Source organism: Artemia sp. Qi Xiang Cuo, chromosome 14 (genome assembly GCF_049724085.1).
Source record: "Artemia sp. Qi Xiang Cuo chromosome 14, ASM4972408v1, whole genome shotgun sequence".
In the NCBI taxonomy this organism is placed as follows: Eukaryota; Metazoa; Arthropoda; class Branchiopoda; order Anostraca; family Artemiidae; genus Artemia; species Artemia sp. Qi Xiang Cuo.
This window is the reverse complement of record NC_142807.1, coordinates 14,321,327-14,348,360: the sequence shown is the minus strand read 5'-3', so window position 1 is coordinate 14,348,360 and position 27,034 is coordinate 14,321,327. Positions and strand designations below refer to the sequence as shown.

The window sequence follows — 27,034 nt, the reverse complement described above, 5'->3', positions numbered from 1 at the left end:
AAACCCTTTCTCGGTGTTCTTTTCTTTGGTTTTCAATATTTGTTTGCATAAACTATTGCTTGCTTATTTGGAATAAGGAGTCAGTGGCGGATCCAGGATTTTTTTTTTTGGGGGGGGGGGGCGCAAAATAGGTTGATCCGACAAACTTGCGCTAGGAGTAAGTTTAATTAACGCAATCTTGAGTTAATTAAATAAATTACACTACTTTAGACTATTTTAGGGGGCGTGTGCCCGCCTCGCTCCTCCCCTGGATCCGCCACTGTAAGGAGTTCTGTCCATTTTCGTATTTTCGCTCAGAAAACGTGATGAACTGTTTGATTCCATTCATTTTTTCCAGTTTTTCTACTGAAAAAGCCTTGTTAAATTTCATTATAAAATCTGATATCTGGTCACTTCGTTACCCCTAAGGATAACTGATACATTTCGAATTCCCTATTTTATACTTTCTCTTTGGATGCTCAATATTGCATGTGGGGGAATTCTCAGAAGGGGAGGGGGAATTATCCGGGAGGAACTATCCGTGGGGGAGGATTCTCCGTGGGGGTAATTTTCCCGGGGTGATATCCCAGGAAGAATTTTCGGAGGGAGGAACACTTAACACCGATTGGAGATTAATCCAGATGAGTAACTTCTAAAACTGAAAAACCCAGACAGAACAAGAATGAATATCTTCGGCGTTTTCCAATTGCATTTTTCTAAGAAAAACCGAACCGGAAAATGTCACATCAGTTATTACCTCTCAATCATCAGTTTTTATCTGAAGAATTTACTCTTCTTTTCATTCTTCTGAGAACTCTTCTCGTTTTAAAAACCACAGCCTTTATAGAACCTGTACTGATGTCATAAAGAAAGGAATACCTCCAGATTGAAAAGAAGTTTTGGTACTGGTGCGTAATACGGACACTTTAATTTATTGTACAAGGAAACCAGTCATGAAAAACCCGTCAAACAATCTAGTCTCAAGAGACCGCTATACATAAATGGGTACTTTCCCATTATATGGGCACTTCGGCTATAGACAGTCGAATGAATGCAGTGATGGAGACTCGTAAAGCGGGTAATTGTTATCTAAGTTGATCGAAGAGCGGGGTTTCTCATTGAATTTACAATATTTAAAATGTTGTTTTTTGGGGTTTAGGGGGAGAAAAAGGTACCTAGGTTAGGTTACGTATTTAATATATGCAATGCTTAAACCAAATGCTACTAACCAAAATCTGTATATTGTTGCTGAAAATTCTGACCTTTAATTTGATCCACAGAGATGGTTTCACTACAGCATGAGGCCAGCTGTCTTATTACCAGATATGTTCTCCAGCTGTGTGCGTGTTTGTGTTTTTTACCACAAAAACTTAATAAACAAATAAAAGCTTAATTGTAAAAAAATAGTGATCAAATTCTGAATATTTTGGCTTCACACTCGGGAGCTTTTACCACAGGGAGATATAGGAAAAAGAAAAGCAAAGGAAAAAAAATACCTAGCAATAAAAACAAGCATATAGTATTATATAAACAGAATAAAAACGAAAAGGAACTCGTTTATAAACAAGATTTATTTTCAAATTAATTTTTTTTTCTGCTGATAAAGACTTTTGTATATAAAGGTTTTTATTGTTCGAACTTTGCTATTTTTGTACAAATAAGTTTTTATTGATTGATTGCCACTGTCTTGTTGAAAAATATTATCTATTTCTATATATTTTCGTTTCAATTGACAAATACTTCTGACACTGGAATACCCAAGGTAAAGGCACGGTGTCATAAACTACCCTTGCGTTAGTAAAAAGAAGATTTTTGTCCCGTATAAGGGAGATATTGTCTTACCGCATAAACACCCGTTTCACTGCCACCACATCTATACTAAACTGAACGGAAAAAGAGAGACTACTATCCTATTCTTCTGTCTTCTTCTTCAAATATGATTGTGTGGATATATAAGGATTGTGCATTAGCGTTTGTAGATAATCAATCAAGAAGAAGAAGATTTTAGTTCTTTGCACAACAAGAAGGATTAAAAAGAAAGGAAAAAGGAGGAGCTAAGAAGATGAGGACAAAGAAGAAGCAAAGAAGAGAAACAAGTCGAAGAAGAAGAAGAATATGTTAGTTCTTTGCACAACAAGAAGGATAAAAAAGAAAGGAAAAGGGAGGAGCTAAGAAGAAGAGGACACAGAAGAAGTAAAGAAGAGAGATAAATCGAAGAAGAAGATTTTAGTTCTTACACAACAAGAAGGAAAAAAAGGATAAAAATGAGCTATGAAGAAGAGGACAAAGAAAAGGACGGCAGCAAAAAAGAGAAGCAAATCAAACAGAATAATAGGAAGAAGAAGAAGAAGAAGAAGGTTTTGGTTCTTGCATAACAAGAAGGACAAAAAAGAAAGGAAGAGGATTAGGACAAAGAAGAGAACAAAGAAGAAGCAACGAAGGGGAGCAAACCAAAGGAGAAGTATAAGGTTATAGTTCACTGCACAAAGAAGGACAAAAAAAGAAAGAAAAAGAGAGGAACAATGAAGAAGAGGACACAAAAAGAAGCGAATAAGAGCTGCAAACCAAACAAGAAGAATAAGATTTTAGTTCTTTGCACAACAAGAAGGACAAAAAAAGAAAAGAGAAAGGAGGAGCAAAGAAAAAGAGGACAGAGAAGAAGAGCGAATCAAACAAGAAGAAGAAGAACATTTCTATGCATTATCTTCATAAAGCCCTTTAGCTTCTATGGCAAGCTTCTTCTGTTGATGCAATCTAAAGGTAGGATTGTTGTGCTCAGGATGATGTCTGCAACTGCATTAACAAAGTCACGATAATTAACGACACTAAATTTAGGAAATGTCACTGAATTTTCACTGTAGGGACAACCATATCTAGAATACACTTCATCCGGGGATTTTTGAAGTTCAGTCGTGTTTTGGCACCGTGACAGTATCTGCATCACAGAGCGTGGCTCGGCAGAACAATCACAATTTTTCACTTTTTACTAAGTTCAATTTTTTTTACATATTTCCTTTCAGTCCTTTATCTAAATAACAGATTTACACCTTTTCTAGCTTCAGAATTTGATGTTCTATTAGGGAATTTTACCCATAAATACTGAACGTGCCTGTTAAGGAATGTTCATTTTTATAATCTATTTATTATAATTTTGGAATTTATTCTTCTGGCATTACTTATTTAAGACTACTTCTGCGTTAAAAAGTGCTCTTTAATTCCATTGGTTTATTTTTGTAACGTATTTTCGGAAGCCAATCACATTAATTCTTGTTTCATGAGCAAAAAATAGCCTCGCCTTTTCCAAATTGAATGAACTAATACTGAGTAGCAAAATCAAGACACTAGACAGACAAGAAAATACAAGTTGCTTAAAGACAAATAACTCCGCCCTTTTAAAAACATATTGGTCATGCTGTGAGAAATATTAAGCCAGTTAAAAGTCTCTGAGCCAAAATATTTTTTACAAGCAAATTCTCTGTTTCACTGTGACTAAACCACAAAATTGGAGAAATTTTTGTCGTTTCATTTTTCTTAACTTAGTCACAAAAGTTGAAAATAAAGTTGAAAATGTCTTCTCGCTTAAAACATCAATTCTCATTTAAAATAATCTACAAAAGCTGGATGCAGTTTGAGAGCGTCACAAATGCCAATCCTTCCATTTCAACGAGCAAAAATGTACCGTAGCTTTTAATTCTGGTAATATACGAGATATCAAATAGTCTCTAAAATAAATTATTTAGTCATAGTGAAGGTCCGGTTTTTTACTCTTGTCGTAAATGCAGAATAGATGGAATGTGGAAGTACGGCTTTGGTGAATTTAAAAGTGGATAATCGTCCTTTGGCAGGTGTATCTGGTCGGTTGGAAGGTCACAACGCTGTTCTTTCTCTTTAATCGTTATGGCTGTCGTAACAGAGACGGACTGGTTGAAATGCACATCTCGCTGGTGGAAATAATATATTTTTGCCTGATTAGATACCATATAAAATAAAAAAATGGAATGCGGCAGCCAGGGCCGTATCCAGGATTTTCGTTCGACGTAGGTTTATTTTTCGAGGGGGGGGGATATTTGCAAGAAAAACTTTAAAAACGCATCAAAAATTTGTTTTTATGCATTTTTGTTACGTTTTTCGAGCAGGACAAGCATTTGGGAGGGGGTCAAAATCTCTAGCCCTCCACTTGGATATGGCCTTGGTGGCAGCAGGTAAATAGCTACCAAGCCTCCAGTGGTGCTTTGGGGGGGGAAGGAGTGTATGTTTTAGTTTTAAAATTAGGGATGCAACAGAAAACTTTTTTTCAAAATCTAGATGTGGTATGACTCCCGTTCCCCATTTCGCCTACCCTGTAGTCATCTAATAATAACAGTGGGAATTGACCGAGTGATAAAGGGGCAAGCCTAAATAGTCGGCTGGATCTGCAAAATTTAAAGAAGAAAAAAGGACGCTATTTCACTTAATTCTTTGACTCGTAAAATAGACTTTCAGAAATTATTTTTAACTATTTAGCATCATAAATGAAGAACATTCAGTAAAATACTTATGAAATTCGGTTTCTCATGTGAAAAAAGGAGATAGAAAAATAAGGTTTCACACTAACGACCAAAAAATACTAGTTTTTTTTCATGTGATTAATTTTTAGATAACTATTCCCCCCCCCATTTTTTTAGGAAACTATTAACTTTGTTATTTTGTAAAGAAGCATACTATTGCAATAACAAACAAAAAATAACCCACAATTTAAAAGGGAATGAATTCCAATGTTGAATGTTGAAATGTTCAATGTTGAATGAATTCCAATGTTGAATATTGAAATGTTCAATGTTGAATGAATTCCAATGTTGAATGTTGGAATGTTCAATGTTGAATGAATTCCAATGTTGAATGTTGAAAATTCTTTTCAACATAGATGAAAAGAATTTAATTTAAAAACCAATTTAAAAGATGAAAAGAAGCGAGAAGTTAAAAATATGCTATGTGATGCTTAGAAATACTGAGATTGTCACTGTTTGAACTTAGTTAATTAACGGAATATGAAAGATTGAATGATCCAGAATTAAAATCTGACCCAGAAAAGTTAAGTAACAATTTACCATTTAGGTTACTATACCCTATTGCGCAAATGGGGCGATATGTAATAACATCACCAGCAATTAGTGTTGTAAAATTACCGTAAAATCAAAATTCGGTAAGTGAAAATGGTAAAATAAGGTAAATTGATGTAAAATAAGGTACTCCATAGGAAATACAGGATAAAATCGGTGTTTTAGAGTTGTCCTGTCGCTAAAAGACCGGTTGACCATTTCTTTTTAAGCATCCCTTTCAGCTTTTAATAATTTTTTTAACGATTCTGATTTTCTTGGGGTTAAAAAAGGTAATGCCCCTTCATCTAGAGCTTCGTGAATTTAATTAACTTTCTAGCTTATCCCTATGGTAATCTTATGCCTAGGGTAATACCTCAGCAATTGGACAGTGCCTGATTTCGGATATTCATTTTGTGCATAAGAATATATACAAAAAATAAATACATCAAATTTACATTTATTTAAGAGTAAAATCATAAGATAAGATAACGTGTATTTCAAGCCAAAATGTGGCCATGTACACAAATAACATACAAGATTAACAAACTACAGCACTCGTCACAATAATAAAGAAAAAAAAAAAATGAAATAAAAACTTTTTTAAAGTATTTCTTTTTGCAAAATACTCATCAAGATATCTTCCCACTAGACAAATAAATTGTGACGACGTACTTTTCAAGGCATCAGGAAGCAGCACTCCATCATTCCCAAATAAATTTTCCCTTATCCCCAAAAGACCTCGACAACGACTCAGACAATGCTTCAAATCCTCCTCCTCTTCTTGGCAAAGAGGGCAAGCAAACCTGCCGCCCGGGACACTTTTCCTCCTCTCAAAAACTTTCAATCTCGAACGAATCGGAAGGCAATTAGATCGTAGCTGCAACCAATATGTAACGTATCTAGACGGTAAATTCAACTTAAAGTAAAATTCCTGACCATAAATTATCTTAACCTCATTATAATACCTTAAAGTTTCCGAATTCTTAATCTCCTCACCCCATTTCTGTATCGTCTGGTCCCATATTAGTCATTTTTTTCTACATTTAAACTTAAGGAATGCTACCCTAACAGCCTTGCATATTTAAATAACCACATTCCTCAAATCATATAGCCTACATCTTATTTTTCATTTATTTATAAAATTACCAAATACAAGTAAAAAAGAAGTTTGTAAGACTTTGATGACTTTGATTAACTAAGCACTGGGTAATAATAGCAGAATATTCAGTCACTTTCGCAGTCATTAAGACTGTCTTCATTAGGATTTGCTTGCAAATCTAGCTCCCCTCCTTCAGAATTAGATTTTGGTTCAGGTGACGGTGCCTGTTCTGAAACCCCCCCCCCCAAAAAAAAAGAAACGAAATTTCTGGACACGGCCCTAAGTAATATATATCATTTTCTACCACCACCCTCCCATCGTCCAGTGGCGGATCTAGGGGGTGAGGGGGGGGGGAGCCCCCCTAACGTAGTCTAAGGTAGTGTACTTTTCTTAATTAACGCAAGATTGCGTTAATTAAACTTGCTCCTAACACAAGTTTATCGGATCAACCTATTTTTCCCCCCTCCCCCCCCGTCCCCAAAAAAATCCTAGATCCGCCCCCGCCATCGTCTCTCCCTTAGGTAATGCAATACGATTGCCCCTGACTTAAACAGCAGAGAAGAATTTTCAATTTCCCTTCTAATGAAAATCCGGAATTACAAAAGGGGGAACTAGGGAGGAATTTTCCGTGGGAGGGGGAATATTCTGTGGGGATATTTTCCGGGGGAGGGCAAAACTCCAGCTCCCGGGGAAAAGTCGGTATGAATACAAGATTTCTCGGAAGTGTGGAATTTAAAATAAAAATGAGGATATTGAATCTGCTTTGGCCGTCCACATTGTTAAAAATCCAGACCATATAGTTCTTTTTGATTAGGCAACTTTAATATTTAAAGCAAGTGGCTTCCCACATTCTTTGCCCCCCCCCCCCGGAAAATGCCTTCTTAGGAATTGACTTCAATTGACTTCTTAGGAAGTCAATTGAAATAAAAAAAAACCATAAATAGAGACCATGCTTTAAACAGAGATACTGGGTATATTCCTATAAATTCAATTTACAATAACTTAAAATTAAGGAATTCAAATAAAATTTTTCTTCAGCTTAAATTGAGATCATCATACCACACTTTTAATGAAAATTAGGCCAGTAGACAAGCTAAGTCAATGACTAAGCAGAGAACTCTTGCCCAATCTAATTGATGAATAGTTTTTATTTATTCTGGCTTGGTTTCTTGGTTTGTTTAATTCATTCTTTTTTCTGCTTAGTTAGAGCTAAATCACAAGGTTAGTTTCCTTCTTTTTTGAGCATTGAAGACGGCTGGGCTGAAGTCCCTGACAAAATATCTGCCTCAGTCATTTTCGCTTCATTTTTGTCCGCTGGCTGACATTACCCTCATTTTTCTCAGCTATTTAATTTTTCTTTGTTTGTCATATGGCAATCCTGCTTGTAGCCCTTTCTGTCTTTAACAGTTCAGAGAACTAATGTTGTTTTATTTCAGCTAGTATTTCACCATTTTGATATTATAATCACCTGTACTATCATACACTTTATTGTTCTGATAACAAGACACATAAGTCAGACAGACGGCCTTTTAAACCGGGATACACAGCAATATACAAAACAAAATCATATTCAATCCTGTTCTGCCAGCCTCTTCGGGCACTTGTGCTCTGTAAAATATGTAAGACACCGGTAAAATACGTAAAATACCGGTAAAATGGGTAAAATACGTAAACTTCACAAAATACTTAAATTACGTAAAATAGGTAGAATACCAATTTCACGGGGGTCCTTGAAATTACGTTAAAATACGTAAAATACTCAATTTTACCGTGACCAATTTTACCAGTTACAACACTATTTTAACTGCATATCAACTGCATACATTTCAGTTAATTAATGTAAAGTTATCACCTATTGCCTTATTTCTTTCCAAATGACATCATAAATTTCATCTTTAACTGTATTCCAACCGCAATTTCAACTTCATTTCCGCTTCCAGCTGCATACGTTGTGATTATTCAATAAAAATTATTTCTCTTTTGTCTTATTTCTTGCTAAGCGACACTGTAAATTTCAACTTTGACTGCATTTCAACTGCAATTTCAACTTCATTTCCGCTTCCAGCTGCATAGCCTACGTTGTGATTATTCAATAAAAATTACTCCTCTTTTGTCTTATTTCTTGCTAAGTGACACTGTAAATTTCAACTTTGACTGCATTTCAACTGCAATTTCAACTTCAATTCCGCTTCCAGCTGCATACGTTGTGATTATTCAATAAAAATTATTACTCTTTTGTCTTATTTCTTGCTAAGCGACACTGTAAATTTCAACTTTGACTGCATTTCAACTGCAATTTCAACTTCAATTCCGCTTCCAGCTGCATACGTTGTGATTATTCAATAAAAATTATTCCTCTTTTGTCTTATTTCTTGCTAAGCGACACTGTAAATTTCAACTTTGACTGCATTTCAACTGCAATTTCAACTTCAATTCCGCTTCCAGCTGCATATGTTGTGATTATTCAATAAAAATTATTCCTCTTCTGTCTTATTTCTTGCTAAGCGACACTGTAAATTTCAACTTTGACTGCATTTCAACTGCAATTTCAACTTCAATTCCGCTTCCAGCTGCATACGTTGTGATTATTCAATAAAAATTATTCCTCTTCTGTCTTATTTCTTGCTAAGCGACACTGTAGATTTCAACTTTGACTGCATTTCAACTGCAATTTCAACTTCAATTCCGCTTCCAGCTGCATACGTTGTGATTATTCAATAAAAATTATTCCTCTTTTGTCTTATTTGTTGCTAAGCGACACTGTAAATTTCAACTTTGACTGCATTTCAACTGCAATTTCAACTTCAATTCCAATTTCAACTACATACATTGCAGTTAATGAATATAAAGATAACTACTTTTTGTCTTATTTAATTACCTGTACTATAATACACTTTATTGTTCTGATAACAAGAGACCTAAATCAGACAGACGACCTCCGTTATTGTGCTCTGAAAATTGCAAGGCGTCGTAAAATATGTCAATAAATATTTAAAATATCGGTAAAATAGGTAAAATACGTAAATTATGTAAAATAAGTAAATTACGTAAAATAGGTAAAATACCAATTTTACGGGGTTCGTAAAATTACGATAAAATCCGTAAAACACCCAATTTTACCGTGACCAATTTTACCAGTTACAACACTACTAGCAGTCGAAGGGTAGGTATAGTGTGGCACAACTTCTGGCGCTGGTTCGTTTGACCTCCCTCATTCTATCCTTCCCGCAAAAAAATTGGGAAAACTGCAGCCTGAAACGGCATTTTCTTTTAATTTAACCTATCAACACAGGAAAAACCTAGAGATTTGTCCTTCCCTAAGGGTTGGCCCATAGGCTTGGGACCAGGTTTTTCCAGGGGGGTTCGAGCTGGCGGAAATTTTTATTTCGCAGAATTTGAGACCAGAACCCTAAGCCTTATTAGAAGGGAGGCTGATTCCCACCTAAGATATGCCCAAGAAAAGCCATAGCCCCTGTAATCTTTGCGTCTGGTAGTTTTTTTTTTTTTTTTTTTTTTTTTTTTTTTTTTTTTTTTTTTTTTTTGCGAAACACCAAATGAAGCCTAGCTATAACCAAAATAAAGTCCTGGACTTATGCTAATCGCTACAGTGTTCATTACGTCTTTTTCAAAATAATATTTAGATAAGTGTCAACGGAATTATAAGTGCATACAGGTCTGATCCTTGGAGAGTGAGGGAAGACTAGATAATTTTTTTTTTTTGTGGAGACGATTTTGCTAATTTAGAGGGCCAACGTTCCTTCCCTGTATTCATGTATGAGGAAAACTCTCTAAAAAAATACAAATGACAGTTTGTATTAAAACGGAATCCAATATTCAAGGCTATATGAGGGGGGATTGACACCCCTCAAAATTTTTGTCTGACTTTTGAACCATAACAAAAATATATATCAACAAATTTTGATACATTAAATTTTTTTATTTTTTGTAACCCTCCCCCCACCCCCGCCCCTCCTGAAAAAATGCCCCCTATGAACGAAAATCCTAGCTACGGCCGTGTCAACATAAAGGTTTTTTATTATGAAAATAAAATGTTAAGTATAAAAGATTAAATTTTTGTTTTCATAGATATGTCCGTTGCAAATGAGCTCAAACCAGAGTGGATTACGCTCAAATCCAAAGGGACTGGCTAGCGTTTCGCTTAGGGATAAACGCAAAATAAATATGAGCCCATGCAATCCAATTATTGTTTATCCCTTTCCCTTATCATTGGAGATAGGGGGGTATTTTAAGTACCTTTCTAGTGAAGGATGAGTTTTGTTTGATTACAAGAATGCCACTTCCAATGATTAAATCTTTTTTATGGATTGGGGTGCGTTATTCGAAAGACTAATCTGTATTCATAGATGACCGTTTGTGACAGGCACGTAAGCAAGAATTTTAATGGGGGACATTGGAAAAACATTAAATATGTGAATTATTAGAAAAATATGGGATACTAAGGAAGACATAATACAATTCATTTTTACAGGGTTGGAAACTATGATTTTTGAGGGTTTAGTCCTTACTTTAGTGAGCAAAGCCAAATCACTCAGAGTTATGGTTCTCATAGAGGAGTCAGATGAGTCACTTTCAATGTTAACTATGAGTTTATCGTCTGATAATTGCTTAAAGTACTCTACAATATGTAGAATTAAAACGAGTAACAGACAGGGTTGCCACCAGGTGAAAAAATCACTAGATCCAGTTTTTTTGGTTGATTTAGTGATTTTCTTCAACAATCTAGTGATTTGTGTGCTGATTTAGTTATTTGTTTTCTTTGATCAGTATAAAAAATCACTAGAAATAGTGACTCACTAGGGGTGCAACCTTTGTAACAGACAAGAACAGACACCACAAGAGCAGAACTAAAGACATTCGTGAAGACACACATAGAAAAACCCACTATGGTAAAACTACCCAGAGACACATCACAGAAATTTTCTATTACTGACGGTCCCATAAACTCCGGTGAAGTTAGTCATCCAATAAATAAAACAAAAATGTTACGAATTTGCAGCCAGCACCTTCAAAAACCCTAGAGCCCATCTCCTTCCTCAGCTACTAAAACCACAACAAAAGTTAACAGGGGTCGTATGAAAGGCAGCCCTATGTCCAAGTTGACTTGTGACCTACGTCTTCAGTTGTGGGTAAATCTTATTTTCGGGTTGGAGTGTAGAACCATCTATGTTCTCGACTTTATTATACAATAGCAATAGCTTGCTATTATACAATAACAAGAAAAGATGGCGGAGGCTGTAAATCTCCATTTTTTTAAGAGAAAGAAAACTGCGGATTATGTCGGGAAGATATGATAGAAGAATTTGAATTTTTCTAGCATTAAGCGAAAAACTAGTGGACCTTGAATTTAATTAAAAGCACCTATGAAAGAAAAACTAGTGAAATTGTGCTGATAAGAATGAAGGAAGATTTTTTTTGGTGTTGTAGTTAGTTTAAAAAGAGACTGTAGTTACAACTCACGAAAATGCAGGGGGGGGGTATTTTTCTAATGTAAATACCTAAAAGGTATTTTCTAGCCGTCTGTACTAACATATGGGGATTTTCAGGTTTGCAAATTTATTGCAACATTCCCCCAACAGATGGGTTTCACCAGAGGCGGTTTTAGAGGAGGCAAAGGGTGTTACTTTCCCCAGGCGCAGAAATTTTAGGGGTTCAAAATTTCAACGGTTATAACCATTCTGTAATTTTTATAAATCTTCTCTTAGTAAAAACAAGGTAGAGGTCATAGTTGGCAGCAAGTGTAAGCAAATTGAATCCAGAATTTTCATTTTTCCCATATCTTCATCCCCATTCCTTGAAAATAAAAGTATTTAAACTGAATTTAATTGAGTTATTGCTGTTAGAATTAATTGTGCGATACGGAGATGAAGGGGTCTTCGCAAATGTAAAAGCCACCTGTCAAATATTATTAGCGATTGTAGTGTTGGTAGCCAGTAATAAGCGGTTGTTTAGTAAACTTAAATAGACATTAACATACCTCAGATCGACTACGGATCGGGATATATGGGTCGGACTATGGCCGAATGATTTCACGTTATATAAGCATAGAACGCGAAGAATTAGAAGCAATCAATTGGGTTGAGAAAATTAATAATTTTGCCGAGGCTAAAGTCAGATTTAAATAAACAGAAAATTTTGTTAAAATATAGCCTGAAATTTTTTGGAGACATGGGGGGGGGCTAATCAAGATATTGCCCCAGGGTAATAGAGACCAGAACCACCACTGGTCTTCATGGATAACCTCCTTAGGAGGACCATTCCAAATGGAGGTGCAGCGGCTAACAAAGCTATTCTTCAATTACTCACTATCTATAGGTAATCTGACCGTACTGTATTTCGGCGTGTCTGTCGTACAGTTCTGGTCTCAACGACATTTTAAAACATTTAGTCATGAAAAGCCTCTGAAACACGCAAAGAAAGTCAAAGATTGCAGAGGATGTGGCACGAGCTGTGGCGCCACAAAAATCAACAATAATACTTCATTTTTAAAGCACTATATCGTTTTCCTTGAAAGTCAATGCAGATTTGGAGGTATTTTCAGAAGTTTATCTGCAAAACGATTCGTATTTCTTATTTGTTTATTTCTCTTTGGGAGGGGGTGGGTGGGTTGAGCTTGGACTCAGAAACACCCTTACTGGGTAAAGTCTTAAGGAATATTAATAAAAATGTCTTAAAACTAATACCAAGATTCTCTTTACAACACTAGCATATTTGCGGAAAGCCTCAGAAACACACGAGGAAATTCAAAGATTGTAGAGGATGTGGCAGGAGCTGTGGCACCACAAAAAATCAACAATAATGCTTCATTTTTAAAGTCCTAGGCCTATATCGTTTTCCTTGAAAGTCAATGAAGATTTGGAGCTATTTTTAGCTCTTTAACTGCAAAACGATTCGTATTTTTATATTTGTTTGTTTTCTTGGGATGGGGGGATTGAGCTAGGACTGAGAAACACCCCTTCCTGGGTAAGGTCTTGAAGGGATATTAATCAAAACGTTTCAAAACTAAAACCAAGATTCTTTTTACAGCACTAGCACATTTGCGGAAAGCCTCAGAAACACACGAGGAAAGCCAAAGATTGCAGAGGATGTGCCGCGAGCTGAGAAGGCGAGAACAACTTGCTTTGATTCTTCGAAATGTTTACCTTGAAGCTATGGATACTTTAGCGGATGCCCAAGAAGTAGCAGAACCTTTAGATATTGATCTAGACCCACCATCTATTATGCGTAAGGGTTATAACCTTTGAATTTAAAATTTATTTGATCTTTTTAAGTTTCTTGTAGCCAGATTTATGACGGCGTCAATAATACTATAAATTAAATAGTTTTGCTAAAATATCCTCATCTCCCTGATGCTTTATGTTTGTGGCAGAGGAAATGTAAATGGGCTGTAATTTAAATCCTTGGCTTATGAAGAAAGAGAGATGGCGTTTATGAAGTTCATGCCTAATTATCTAAGACCAAAGTTATATTACTTCTTCAGCACAGCAAGTGAGTTAGGCCAGAATTCAGGCCATATTTTGTGACTAAACTATGGACCCCATAATAAATTATAAAGTTCACATATTTTTTGCAGTATTTTTGGCATTTTGTAATTGATCAAGCCCTATTTTGTTATCAGATCTTGAATCCAGAGTTGTATCCAGTTTTTTTTTTCTGGGGGGGGGGGGGGGTTACAAAAAAATTGAAAAAAACGCGTCAAAATTTGTTTATATTCATTCTTGTTACGTTTTTACGAGTCAAAAACACATTTCAGGAGGGGGGAGGTCGAACACCCTAACCCCCCTGGATACGACCTTGCTTGGATCACACAATTTTTTATATTTTCCATGTATTTTTCAGCTATTTTTACATTTTTTTTAGCTTTGCCAACCTCGAAAAATTTCTAATACTCAGTTGCTCTGTTTAGTTAAAATTAATACAGCATAAAATATCTCCAGTTTTTTAGTCCCCTTACTATATTTACAAAAATTAGGCCAAGATCCTATCACTGCAATGGTAGGCGAATATTATAATAAAGAAGTTATTCAATTTTCAAATCTTCTTGTTCAAATTTAAGACACGTGTTTATAATTTGTTTAAAATCCAAATCATAATTTTTAGTAAGAAGGTATTTTTAAGCTCCATCAGTTTGAAATTACTCAGAAAGGTAACACTTGGGAATTACAGCTCTTCTGAAAGAAAGATGTTAACAAAATAAAAGTAGACGTTAACATAATAAATAAAGATATTAACAAAATAAACAAAATCCCTTTTTACGTTCTTTTTCATGGAACAATTACTATTGTCGTACACATATACTACTACTACTACTAACAGCTCACTGCAGCACCAAGCCGTCTGAGGCCAACACAACTTCGCATGCTTTCCTTCTATCCCATTCTTTTCAAAGTATTCTTCTTTAGACCCTCCCAAAAAGTTCCAACTTCTATTAAATTCTTTCTTACGATCTTCTCCCACCCCGTTCGGGGGTGACCCGCTCTTCCTGTAGCGCTAAATGGTCGGCTAAAAGACTATATTTGGCAATCTGTCATCCTTCATTTGCCGAACGTGTTTTAGCCATCTCAACCTTTCTCTCATTATTGCCATAGAAAGCAGGATTGAACTATAATTTTTTTGTACTGGTAATTGACAATCAAAAGAATCTGTATACAATTTATCTGGAAAGCATCTAACAAATCCTCCCCCGTCATTTGGAGTGCCCACGTTTCAGAACCATACTTGATCGCTGTCATCGTTGTATCTTCCAATATTCTAATCCTGGTTTGCGGAGTTCTTCCTTCTATTTGATTTGATTCCATGCTCTCCCATACCCTATGCCATGTTTCTTAGGACAAATCCTATTAAAATGATTCCAACTGATAACCTCATTTCCTACATTAACCGCAGCAATGTTATTGTCGTACATATCACTAATCACTGTAATGTATTTATCTGGTATACCATATAAGGATAGGACGTTCTGTAAAGTTCTTCTACCAGCTGAATTAAACGCTTATTCATGATCTGTAAAACTGAGGATTAAGGGGGTCAAAGGACTTAGGCACTCCTCAGTTATTAACCCAAGAGTGAAAATTTTTACAACGCATCCCCCTCCTTTCCTAAAGTTTGAAACAAAATTGTTTTTGGCCAGAAAGGTTTATACCAAGAATTGGGATTGGATAAACAATGTTTCTGACTTTACAGAGGCAGATACAGAATTAATTTATAATTAACGGAGAAGAAAACTGTAATAAACGGAGTAGTTACATAGTTTAACGTAATAAACGGAGAAGAAAACTGTATGAAATAAAGGTAGCCTTCTGGATCTGAAACCAAAAAATAATTTTCAGATGCGTTCTTAGTTAAACTTGCTTGGGTCTGTCATGACATAAATATCTAGGCAATGCCTAAAAGCTGCTGCAAAGCATCTAGTTCTTGAGTCTAGAAATATGTGTCTAGTCTTTCAAATTCTACCAATTAGGTTGCCTGTTTTACAATATATTTATCATTGGTACTTAAGTCTGAATTTCTCATTTGTGCCTGGCTGAAGTTTCATACTTAAGTAAGAGTATGGGCGGACATGCTTGTTCAGGTATGGAAGTGTGGCTGGACGTGCGTGTAAACGCTGCTTAAAGAACGTTTCTTTGAATTTTGAGTCGTGACTAGCATAAATTTATTACTAACAAGATTGGGATATATCCATTTGATGTGTAGTCTGCTTCCAGCTCTGATGAACTTCCTGCACTTGTGCTGTTCAAAATTTCATAACGGGTTACTTTTCAATATAAAATCTACAAATTCTTTGAAGCATGAATGCTGTAACTCCATCTGATAAAGACCTAGACCCAAATTTTTTTTAATGATAATGTTTTTCCGAGAAAAATTAAGAAAAATTGTCTAGTAATAGTAACAAAATTAGGAATACTTTCACAATTTTTTGAAATCTAGCTCAAATGTGGCTGAGAATACCTCATCCCCACTCCCCACCCCTAAAAAACAAAACAATATTCATAATTCATAACTGCTATATGCAAAACCAGCTAATAGCATATGGAAGTATATATATATATATATTATATATATATATATATATATATATATATATATATATATATATATATATATATATATATATATATATATATATATATATATATATATATATATATATATATATATATATATATATATATATATATATATATATATATATATATATATATATATATATATATATATATATATATATATATATATATATATATATATATATATATATATATATATATATATCCGCATAAAGAGTATAATAGGGAGGGGTCCCTTCCTTAAGGCTATTTAGAAAGATTCAACTGTCAGAAGAATAGAAACATTATGCCTTCAAAACGGTACTTGTTTCGTCCCGCACCCCCTTCCTAGAAAACTTATGTTGCTCCCTCATTAGAGCTTCGGTGCACGAAGATTGAACCTCTATGCACCTTAGGAAACAGAGCTTGTAACGATGAAAAACCAGACACAATAAACTTTAGACTGCTCCACAGCTGCTACTGAATTCAACTACTTTTTTAAATGAATATTTCTTTCAGCTGCCACAAAATTTCAACTAACCCTGGCGCCACCTGACTTTGCTCAATACCCAGTGTCTGACCTGTTTCGGCGACTGGGACCAGTATCCCTTTTCTCTGCCAGGCATCGATGGTCAAAGCCAAAACTTTGCAAACTGAACAAGCTGTCGGATCAAGGCTTTGGTTTTAGTGTTAAGGGAGAAGGACCTGTAGTTATTGCTGGGGTCGATGGGGGATCACTAGCCGACGTGAGTAGTAGTTATATCTATATTTAGCATCATGATTATTTTTTAATTTATTTTAGTATAGCTATATCGCTTAAATTTAATATGATTTATGTTACACTAAGTTACATTACATATTGATATTTAGTTTACATATTTTACACCTAAATATTTTTTAGACTATAGTTGTATTTGGATTATGTTTTTTTTGTTTTAGCATAGTTATATCATTTGAATCTAGTATAATTTATGTTACAATAAGTTATATTACGTAATATTTACGTTCAGTTTACACATTATGCATCTAGATATTTTTCTAGATTATTGTTGCATTTGAATTATGTTTTTTATCTGTTCTAGTATAGCTATATCATTTAAATTTAGCATAATTTACATTATACTAAGTTACATTATATAATATTTTTATTTAATTTACATGTTTTACATGGAAAAATTTTTCATGTATTAATTGTGTTTGGATAAAAAAAATTTAAAATCTGTTTTAGTGTAGTTATTTCTTTTATATTTTACATATAATTTTTTTCAGATTATAGTTGCGTTTATTTTAGCGTCTTGATTGAAAGTTTTGTTGAATCAACTATAATTAAATAAGTTAGAAATTTTACTTATAAAGATATCTTTGAACCATAGTCGTGTTTATTTTGCTAAACTAAATCATTAATTAATAATTTATCGTTAATTATTTACTATTTACCGATTTCAGTTACCAAAATCTTTTATTTCATATTATTTCTGTAGATATCCTAATTAGAAAGATTTATAAACACAGATATGAGTTTTTTTCTTATTTTGTAGTGAGGGAATTCAACCATAACGCCATTTGTTTTTATTTAGTTGGGTGGTGTCAGTGAGGTGACGTCATCATTGGTATTGGTGATGTAGACACATGATGGTCATCACATAAGGATGCTTATAAAACCTTCATGCATTCTCGAATTAGAAAGGTTTTTTAAATGATATGAATCTTTTCTTTTCTTTTATATTAAAAGTATTCAACCATAATTCTGTTTGTTTTTATTTAGTTGGGTGGAGTCTGTGAAAATGACGTCATTATCGGTATTGTTTATGTACACACTTGATGATTAACATATAAGGATGTTTATTAAAAAGGCTGTATTGCTGTATTAGAAATGTTTTCTAAATGATATGAATCTCATCTTTTCTGTTGTATTTGAAATATTCAACCCTAATTCTGTTTTTATTTAGTTGGGTGGAGTTTGTGAAGGTGATGTCATTATCGGTATTGGTGACGTAGACACACGATGGTCGTCACATGAGGATGTTGTGAACAGAATCAAGAGCTCTGGAGATGTTCTAACCCTTCGATTAGTTACTCCCTTAGATAGGACGGGATACTTCCGTACCGACACACTGCCCAATAATAAGGTAAGCTTTTTTAGCCTAAGAAGTATCAAGTTTAGGGGCATATACAGGGGGGTTAGAGGGTGTGAATCTCCCTAAACTTCTTTCCGACTCGTTATGACGTAACAAAAATGCATATAAACAAATTTTGATACCTTTTCTAAAGTTTTTTTGTGACCCCTCCCCTTCAGGCTACGGCCCTGACCAAGTTAACCTGTAAATGTACCTTAGAACCGTTGTCACGCAAGACATTATAATATGGTAAGACACTTGTCATCGATAAAGGCTCTAGAGAGCCAGCCGTATTATAATAATTTGCTTCAAAAACAAATTTAGAAACAGAAACACACTCCTCATTCTAAATTAAATAAATAGACTAAAAAACTAGTAAAGAAACCAACAAAATTACTTGGGTTTCATTTCCGTTGTTCCCTGGCATATTATCTTTCAATTATATTTTGTGTTATCTTTACTAACATTTCTTTCATTTTTTGCAGAATAAATTAATTTGATTCGCTATGTTTTCTTCAAAATTCGGAAATCGGCTGCTTTACGTTATGCTAGCTTATTGGAAATTATTAATTCAGTCTGTGAGTAATACTGTAAAGATTAAAAGATACGGAGCTTAAAAGTAAAATATATAAAATTAAAGCTTAAAAGATACAGGGAAATTTGATTTACTTCTAGATGACATTGCAATACAGCTAATAAAATAAAAATTAAAGTATGTTTGCTGCATCTATTTAGCCTCAAGTTTTCCTTACAATAAATAAACATAATTTATTTATAAATTACAATTTATAAAAAAATATGATATAAATTTCTCATATAATAAATTAAAGCTTAAGTTTTCCCCTCGTTTGCTAGGAAAACCCTAAGATTTTTAAATATTTGCGCGCCATCTAAACTACTCCCCTTCTCAATTTCGCTTTTACAAGGGACGTCATTTCATTTCCCTTTGGTTCGAATTGTGACGGAAGCCCAAGGGTTGTCAGGAAGAGGTAAAAAGGGAAAAGGGGTTATTCCTTCATTTTAAATGAAAGTTCATGTTTTTGTGCATAATTTGTCAGTTTGAACTCCAGGTATTTCACAACCCCTTTGGAACACTTTGCTGTCTTTTGAATGACATTGATGTCCTAAATGGCGCTGCTGTCTTTAACGACCTTCAAGGGAGTCCCGACTTCCGAGACCCGAGTATATAAATATAACTGAAGTCTCTGAATAGCAACAATCTTTATGAATTACTTCTCATAAAACTACTATTTTTCTACTACTATTTGTATAAATATAAACTACGACATTATAAATATAAATTACCTTATATAAATATAACATATAAACTACTATTTTTCTCTATAAACTACTTCTCAGCCATAGACCAGAGATGCCCATTTATTCACGAAAAACAAATAAAAAAATCCAGAATTTTATAGTATGGGACTTGAAATCTTAAAAAAAAAATTCTGGATTTCAGAACGCTGTTTAGTGTTTTCATTAAAACACTGTTAGGTTGAATTTGATAGTATAATTTTCGTCCCCACCCTTTATTTGGTATTATTTTTCCCCCTTTTCCAAATCTGTCAAATTACATGCTTAGTTGCTACCCATGTTGTTGGTGTCGTGGGACCAGACATGAAAGCTGCATTTTGTGCTGCTATTAGCCCAAATCCCTCTTTTCTTCATTCTGATGAATTAGAACCTTCTGTTTGTGCTCTGTTCTCACTCAGGCTTTTTTTTTACCGAATTTGTGCTTCGTTGTTGCTATTTTGTCACTAGACGAGAACCCAGCATCCACAGATCTATTGCGAAAATAGATTTAAGCAATGGGTCCCATTGTAACCGACAGTGGTCAATTCATTGTGCTTCTACAGGCCAGGGGGTAAAATAACTATAAACAAAGGCCATTTAAACTCTTTCAATTTCCTTCACCCAAAAATGACCCATCAATGTTTCTTTTAACGTCAAATTAAAAACTATCTGATTTATAACACACTAATTAATTTGACGTCAAATTTATTGGCGTCAAATCACTGATTAACTTGATATCAAACAAATTAATGACGCCAAATTAAAAACAAGTGAATTAGTGGCATAATTAGTAAAATCTACGAGGCTTAAAATATAACTGTTTCAATTATTTGATTTTTGTATTCTATTAATACATGATATCTCAGAAGTTGTGGCCAAATATATTTTGTTAATTTTTAGATATTCTCCAGATGGAGGGAGTGAGACTAAGACCCCCTCGTCATTCACTAAAAATTAAGTTTGGATGATTTCACAAAAGTTATAAGGGATACCATCTCTAACCAATTTCTTCCTCGCCCTAGCCCGCCCCTTTGATGAATTTTTGAGGCTACATTCAAGTTTACATTAGTAATTATACTTTCCTCAAATTTAGTACAACTCTGGGTATTCTATTAAAAAGAGGCATAAACTAGATTAAAAAAAAAAAAAAAAAAAAAAAAAAAAAAAAAAAAAAAGTTTTTGAGAGTTTTCAAGTTCAAACTTGAAAGTTTTTCAAGTTTGTCGATGGTGACTTGAAATCTCTGCAACAGGGTTTTCTGATGGCCTGAATTTAGTGGTGGGATTTTCGTCCTGATTACTCACTATTTTCCGGGTCTTTCTCCCTATTTCGAAAAACATTTTCATGATTTTAATATGGCGATGGGAACTTGAAATTAGACTTCAGAGATTCCCCTTTATAAACTTGGATTATCATATTCTATTTTCTAAAATGTATTTTCGTTTTCGTAGGGACGAAAGCCGTTGGCGAATCAGCCAACCAAATACGACTTCTCCTGTTCCAAAACTTCAACAACGAGCTCCAGCAGCGGCGTATCCTCCTCCGGAAGCAGAAACCTCTGCTCTCCAACCTCGAGTTCAACCTCTTCCTATAAACCTAGAGCTAAGAGTGAAGATAGATCTAAAAATTCCCGATACAGTGACTCCACTTTGGATAGGAGTGCTGATTCAACCTTATCTAGTCGTCTAAAGATGACCTGGACCTTGTTTAGAAAAGGGAAAAAAGCTGAGAGGAACCTTGGACAGTCCAAGGCTTATTCAGGAGGACTCTATAAGAGTAGTATTACACTAAGATGAAGCGGACTTGCTTACCTGGAGTTTTTTTGAGGGTTGTTTTTTGTTGAGGCTTCTGAGATATGTTTGATTTATTACTGTATTTGTTTTTTTTATATAACTGAGTTTTTTTTTCGCGGTTTTGAGCTTCTAAACCGGCCCTGTCGCCAGAGGCCCCTAAAACCAGACCAAGTAAGGATTCTTTTTATTCTTAATTTGTTTTTAATTTCTTTGTTTGTTATTTTAGTGAAAAAAAAAATTAAAGGACAAAAAAATTTCTTTTTATAAATTTGTATATTTCTAGTCTGATCCATTCTATCCTTATGCATAGTGTCAGTACAAATTCATAGGGGATTTATTTATCAAAACGCAAATGCGTATCTTTAAATGTATTTATATCTTTTAAGATGTTGTAAACTAGTGTAAATATATCTCTCCATTGTTATATTTTGATTATATTATTTTTATTCAATTATGCAATTTTTTTTCTTAGATCACGCTACCTTCCAATTTCTGATTAAACTGAAATAAAAATATTGAAAACGGGTCAAACATTTGAAAAGACAGTAAACGTTGAAAAAAAAACATTTGCAACGAAAGTCTTAATATTTTGTCTTAACACCACGAAGCTTATATCAACGGAAAAAAGGGAAGGAAAAATAAAAATTAAAAAAGGAGCTTCAGCAAATTCACACATAAATGAGTTGATTATAAAAAAAACAAAAGGGCTCAAAAGGAAACTACCGAAAAATGAGATAAACTTGCATTCCATAAGAACAGTAATATTCTTATGAAATGTGACCAACCTTCGACAAGGGTCTCTCTTTACTTGTTTTTCGTCGTAATGGACGGTTGAATTTGCCTTCACCTAGTTGTTAGTGTAAAATTTGTGTTTATAATTATTGTTATTGTTTGTCTTTCATTTATTTAGGAATTGTACATAGATGTTGTTACTAGGTTATGCTTTTGTAGAATTTACTTTTAATAAATTTCAATTTATTTTAATTCGTTTACTCTTCAAAGTCTATTTCCTTTAAAATTTATCCCACCTTATATTCTATAGTTTTTTCTTTGTGTAATTCAGTTTATATAAGAAGTAAGGAATATATACAAGCTTCATACCAGAGCTGCCAATTAGTGGGAGGGGGAAACGGGAGAGGACATTTCACCTATATTTTGAAAAATATATTTTAGGTATTCTTATTAAAGAATAAAAAATAAAAAATACCCCGCTCCCTTGGTTTTGAAAAGTACCTTTTTTTTGTATCTTATAAGAAATAAAGAAAAAATCCTTGTCCACGCCCCTTACATAAATTGGCGCTTCTCTTTCATTTGGTTTGTATAATTCATGTTCGTTTATTTATTTTTGGTTGTGCCATATTATATTGTGTATACATATATTGTAGAGTGTAATTATGATTAAAAGTGGTTGGAAGCAAATAATTAGTTTAATTGAAATATAGAAAGAACTAGATTTATGTATTTAAGACAACGTGATTTGTTACAGTAACCCTCTTTTGTTGGCTCCGACACTTTTGTTGGCTCCACCAACAAAAGTGTCGCCGGAGCATTCAGGAATCTGAGGCAGGGACTAAAAAATGCTTAATTGAATTTGCTGCCAGCTAAGCTTAAAAGGTGTATATGCCATGTGCCCAGAGAGTATGGGTAACTTATAAGAGTAGAAACTGGTGCTAGTGTTGGAAAAAAACCATCAACGCCATCTAACGATAAATAAAAGTTCAAATAGGGATAAAATCCTTTTAATAGACAGTGATGATGATAACAGTGATAGAAATTCACAAAGTTTTAATACTGATGACGGTCACTGTATATGTGACCGAAATATCTGGTATTTTTGTGAATTTCTATCACTGTTATCATCATCACTGTCTATTAAAAGGATTTTATCCCTATTTGAACTTTTATTTATCGTCATGGAAAGGCAGTGTAGTCTCCGAAATTATCTACGCCATCTAACGTTTGGCGAAAATTGGCATTTTTTGTCTTTCTGTCAGGAACTGAAATCAGACACTTACTACTACTTTAATTTACCCACTATACTAATTAAATTAATTATTCTTATTTTTAAACGGAAAAAATGCCAAGTGTCGCAAGACGATAGATGCCGTTGATAATTTTTGTCGACATTCGCGCCAGTTTTCACCCTTATAACTTACCCATGCTCTTTGCATGTGCCCTAAAATGATTGAAGAATTTCAGTTCCCACTAAAAGACATATGTCACTACTGGAGACTATACAGGAAAAACACACATGATACCGCAAAGCATCTCAAAATTCATTTACCTCTAAATTCTTACGGAATATTTCTAATCGTTTCTGCAGAGTGGTATAGACGTTAGATATGAAATAACAGCTATTGTTACTGTTCCAGGGATATAGGCACAAGAGAAGTTTGCGAAATTGGAAAAAGGCACGAATATATTGTGCGTCTATTTGCACATATTCTACAGGAACATATTGCACGTCCTTTTGTCTGATAAAAGGGTTCAAATTGGAGAGTGTGCTAGCACATGTGGTGTATGCATCACAGAAAAGGCTTGGCTTGAATTCACGAAGCTTTCGAAGACACACGCTTTCTGGACCTAAGTTCAGAAACAAGGTTGCAAGACAGCAAAACCTTCAATTGGTATAGTGTATCCTGGTGTACCTGTTGGTTTTGACATTAAGTCGAAACCAACGTTTTGACGTTAAGTCACAGAAAAGGCTGGGCTTGAATTCACGAAGCTTTCGAAGACACATGCTTTCCAGACCTAAGTTCAGAAACAAGGTTGCAAGACAGCAAAACCTTCAATTGGTATAGTGTATCTTGGTGTACCTGTTGGTTTTGACGTTAAGTCGACAGATAGTTCGTTTGTGGATGACTTTGCCAGCAAACTAGTAAAGTCATCTACGAAAGGAGTACGTGTCGACTTACCGTCAAAAACCAATAGGTAGACCAAGATATACTATACCAATTGAAGGTTTTGCTGTCTTGCTACCTAGTTTTATATAGGAGCCAAGATTACTTCCTTTACAATTGAAAACAAGAAACTTAGTTTTAGTTTCATTAAAATGAATGCCAATTGTCTTATGTAAATCCTTCAGCGCGCAAAAATTCTCTTCAAAATGGGAAAAGAAACGACTTAAATTCAAAACATTATCAGTATAACATAACAATTAGCATAACAAAAATTCTCTTCACAATGGGGAAAAGAACAACTTAAACTCAAAATATCATCAGCATAACTCAACATAACAATCAGCATAATAAAAATTCTCTTCAAAATTGAGAAAGAACAACTTAAACTCAAAATATCATCAGCATAACTCAACATAGCAATCAGCATAACAAAAATGCTCTTCAAAATGGGGAAAATAACGAATTAAACTAAAAATATCATCATAATAACTCAACATATCAATCAGCATAACAAAAATTATATTCAAAATGGGTAAAAGAACGACTTAAACTTAAAATATCATCAGCATAACTGAACATAACAATCAGCATAACAAAAATTCTCTTCCAAATGAGGAAAAGAACGACTTAAACTCAAAATATCATCGGCATAACTCAACATAGCGATCAGCATAACAAAAATTCTCTTCAAAATGGGAAAAAGAACGACTTAAACTCAAAATATCATCAGCATAACTGAACATAACAATCCGCATAACAAAAATTCTCTTCCAAATGAGTAAAAGAACGACTTAAACTCAAAATATCATCGGCATAACTCAACATAGCGATCAGCATAACAAAAATTCTCTTCAAAATGGGAAAAAGAACGACTTAAACTTAAAATATCATCAGCATAACTGAACATAACAATCAGCATAACAAAAATCCTCTTCAAAATGAGGGAAAGAACGACTTAAACTCAAAATATCATCAGCATAACTGAACATAACAATCAGCATAACAAAAATTCTTTTCAAAATGGGGAAAAGAACGACTTAAACTCAAAATATCATCAACATAACTCAACATAGCAATCAGCATAACAAAAATTCTCTTCAAAATGGGAAAAAGAACAACTTAAACTTAAAATATCATCAGCATAACTTAACATAAAAATCAGAAAAAAAAAACTTCTCTTAAAATTTAGTAAAATAACTATTTTAACTCAAAATATCATCAGCGTAACTGACATAACAATCCGCATAACAAAAATTCTCTTCCAAATGAGGAAAAGAACGACTTAAACTCAAAATATCATCAGCATAACTAAACATAGCGATCATAATAACAAAAATTATCTTAAAAATGTTAAAAATAACGACTAAAACTTAAAATATCATAAGCATAACTGAACATAGCGATTGTTATAACAAAAATACTTTTCAAAATGAGTGAAATAACTACTTAAAATAAAAATATAATCCGAATAACTCAACAAAAAAAACATCATAACAAAAATGATCTTCCAAATGGGAAAAAGAACTACTTAAACTCAAAATATCATCAGCAATACTCAACATATAAATCATAATAAAAAAAATTATATAAAAATTGGGAAAAATAAAGAATTAAAATCAAAATATAAAAACAATAAATTAACATAAAGAACAACATAAAAAAAATACTCTAACAAATGTTTAAATTAACTATTTGAATTCAAAATATCATCAGCTTAACTGACAAAACACTCCGCATAACAAAAATTCTATTCCAAATGAGGAAAAGAACGACTTAAACTCAAAATATAATCGGCATAACTCAACATAGCGATCAGCATAACATAAATTCTTTTCAAAATGGGTAAAAGAACGACTTAAACTCAAAATATCATCAGCATAACTCAACATAGCAATCAGCATAACAAAAATTCTCTTCAAAATGGGAAAAAGAACAACTTAAACTTAAAATATCATCAGCATAACTTAACATAACAATCAGCATAACAAAACTTCTCTTCAAAATTAGTAAAAGAACGACTTGAATTCAAAATATCATCAGCGTAACTGACATAACAATCCGCATAACAAAAATTCTCTTCCAAATGAGGAAAAGAACGACTTAAACTCAAAATATCATCAGCATAACTCAACATAGCTATCAGCATAACAAAAATTCTCTTCAAAATGGGAAAAAGAACGACTTAAACTTAAAATATCATCAGCATAACTGAACATAACAATCAGCATAACAAAAATCCTCTTCAAAATGAGGGAAAGAACGACTTAAACTCAAAATATCATCGGCATAACTCAACATAGCGATCAGCATAACAAAAATTATCTTCAAAATGGGAAAAAGAACGACTAAAACTTAAAATATCATCAGCATAACTGAACATAACGATCAGTATAACAAAAATCCTCTTCAAAATGAGGGAAAGAACGACTTAAACTAAAAATATCATCAGCATAACTGAACATAACAATCAGCATAACAAAAATTCTCTTCCAAATGAGGAAAAGAACGACTTGAACTCAAAATATCATCAGCGTAACTCAACATAGCAATCAGCATAACAAAAATTCTCTTAAAAATGGGAAAAAGAACAACTTAAACTTAAAATATCATCAGCATAACTGAACATAACAATCAAAATAAAAAAACTTCTATTACAAATTAGTAAAATAACGACTTTAATTAAAAATATCATCAGCGTAACTGACATAAC

The 27,034-nt window shown here is 33.7% G+C and overlaps 1 protein-coding gene across 1 annotated transcript in view; it reads left to right on the top strand.

Moving 5' to 3' along the window:
• Rhp (GTP-Rho-binding protein rhophilin) overlaps positions 1 to 22,840 on the top strand; it is a 182,141-nt gene extending 159,301 nt beyond the window's left edge. The window contains exons 9-12 of the mRNA XM_089100617.1: positions 13,201 to 13,398; positions 16,740 to 16,966; positions 18,170 to 18,349; positions 21,083 to 22,840. Coding sequence (XP_088956743.1) covers positions 13,201 to 13,398; positions 16,740 to 16,966; positions 18,170 to 18,349; positions 21,083 to 21,427 — 950 coding nt within the window. The 3' untranslated portion in view covers positions 21,428 to 22,840. The remainder of the gene's footprint in view (positions 1 to 13,200; positions 13,399 to 16,739; positions 16,967 to 18,169; positions 18,350 to 21,082) is intronic.
• Positions 22,841 to 27,034: the final 4,194 nt, after the last annotated feature.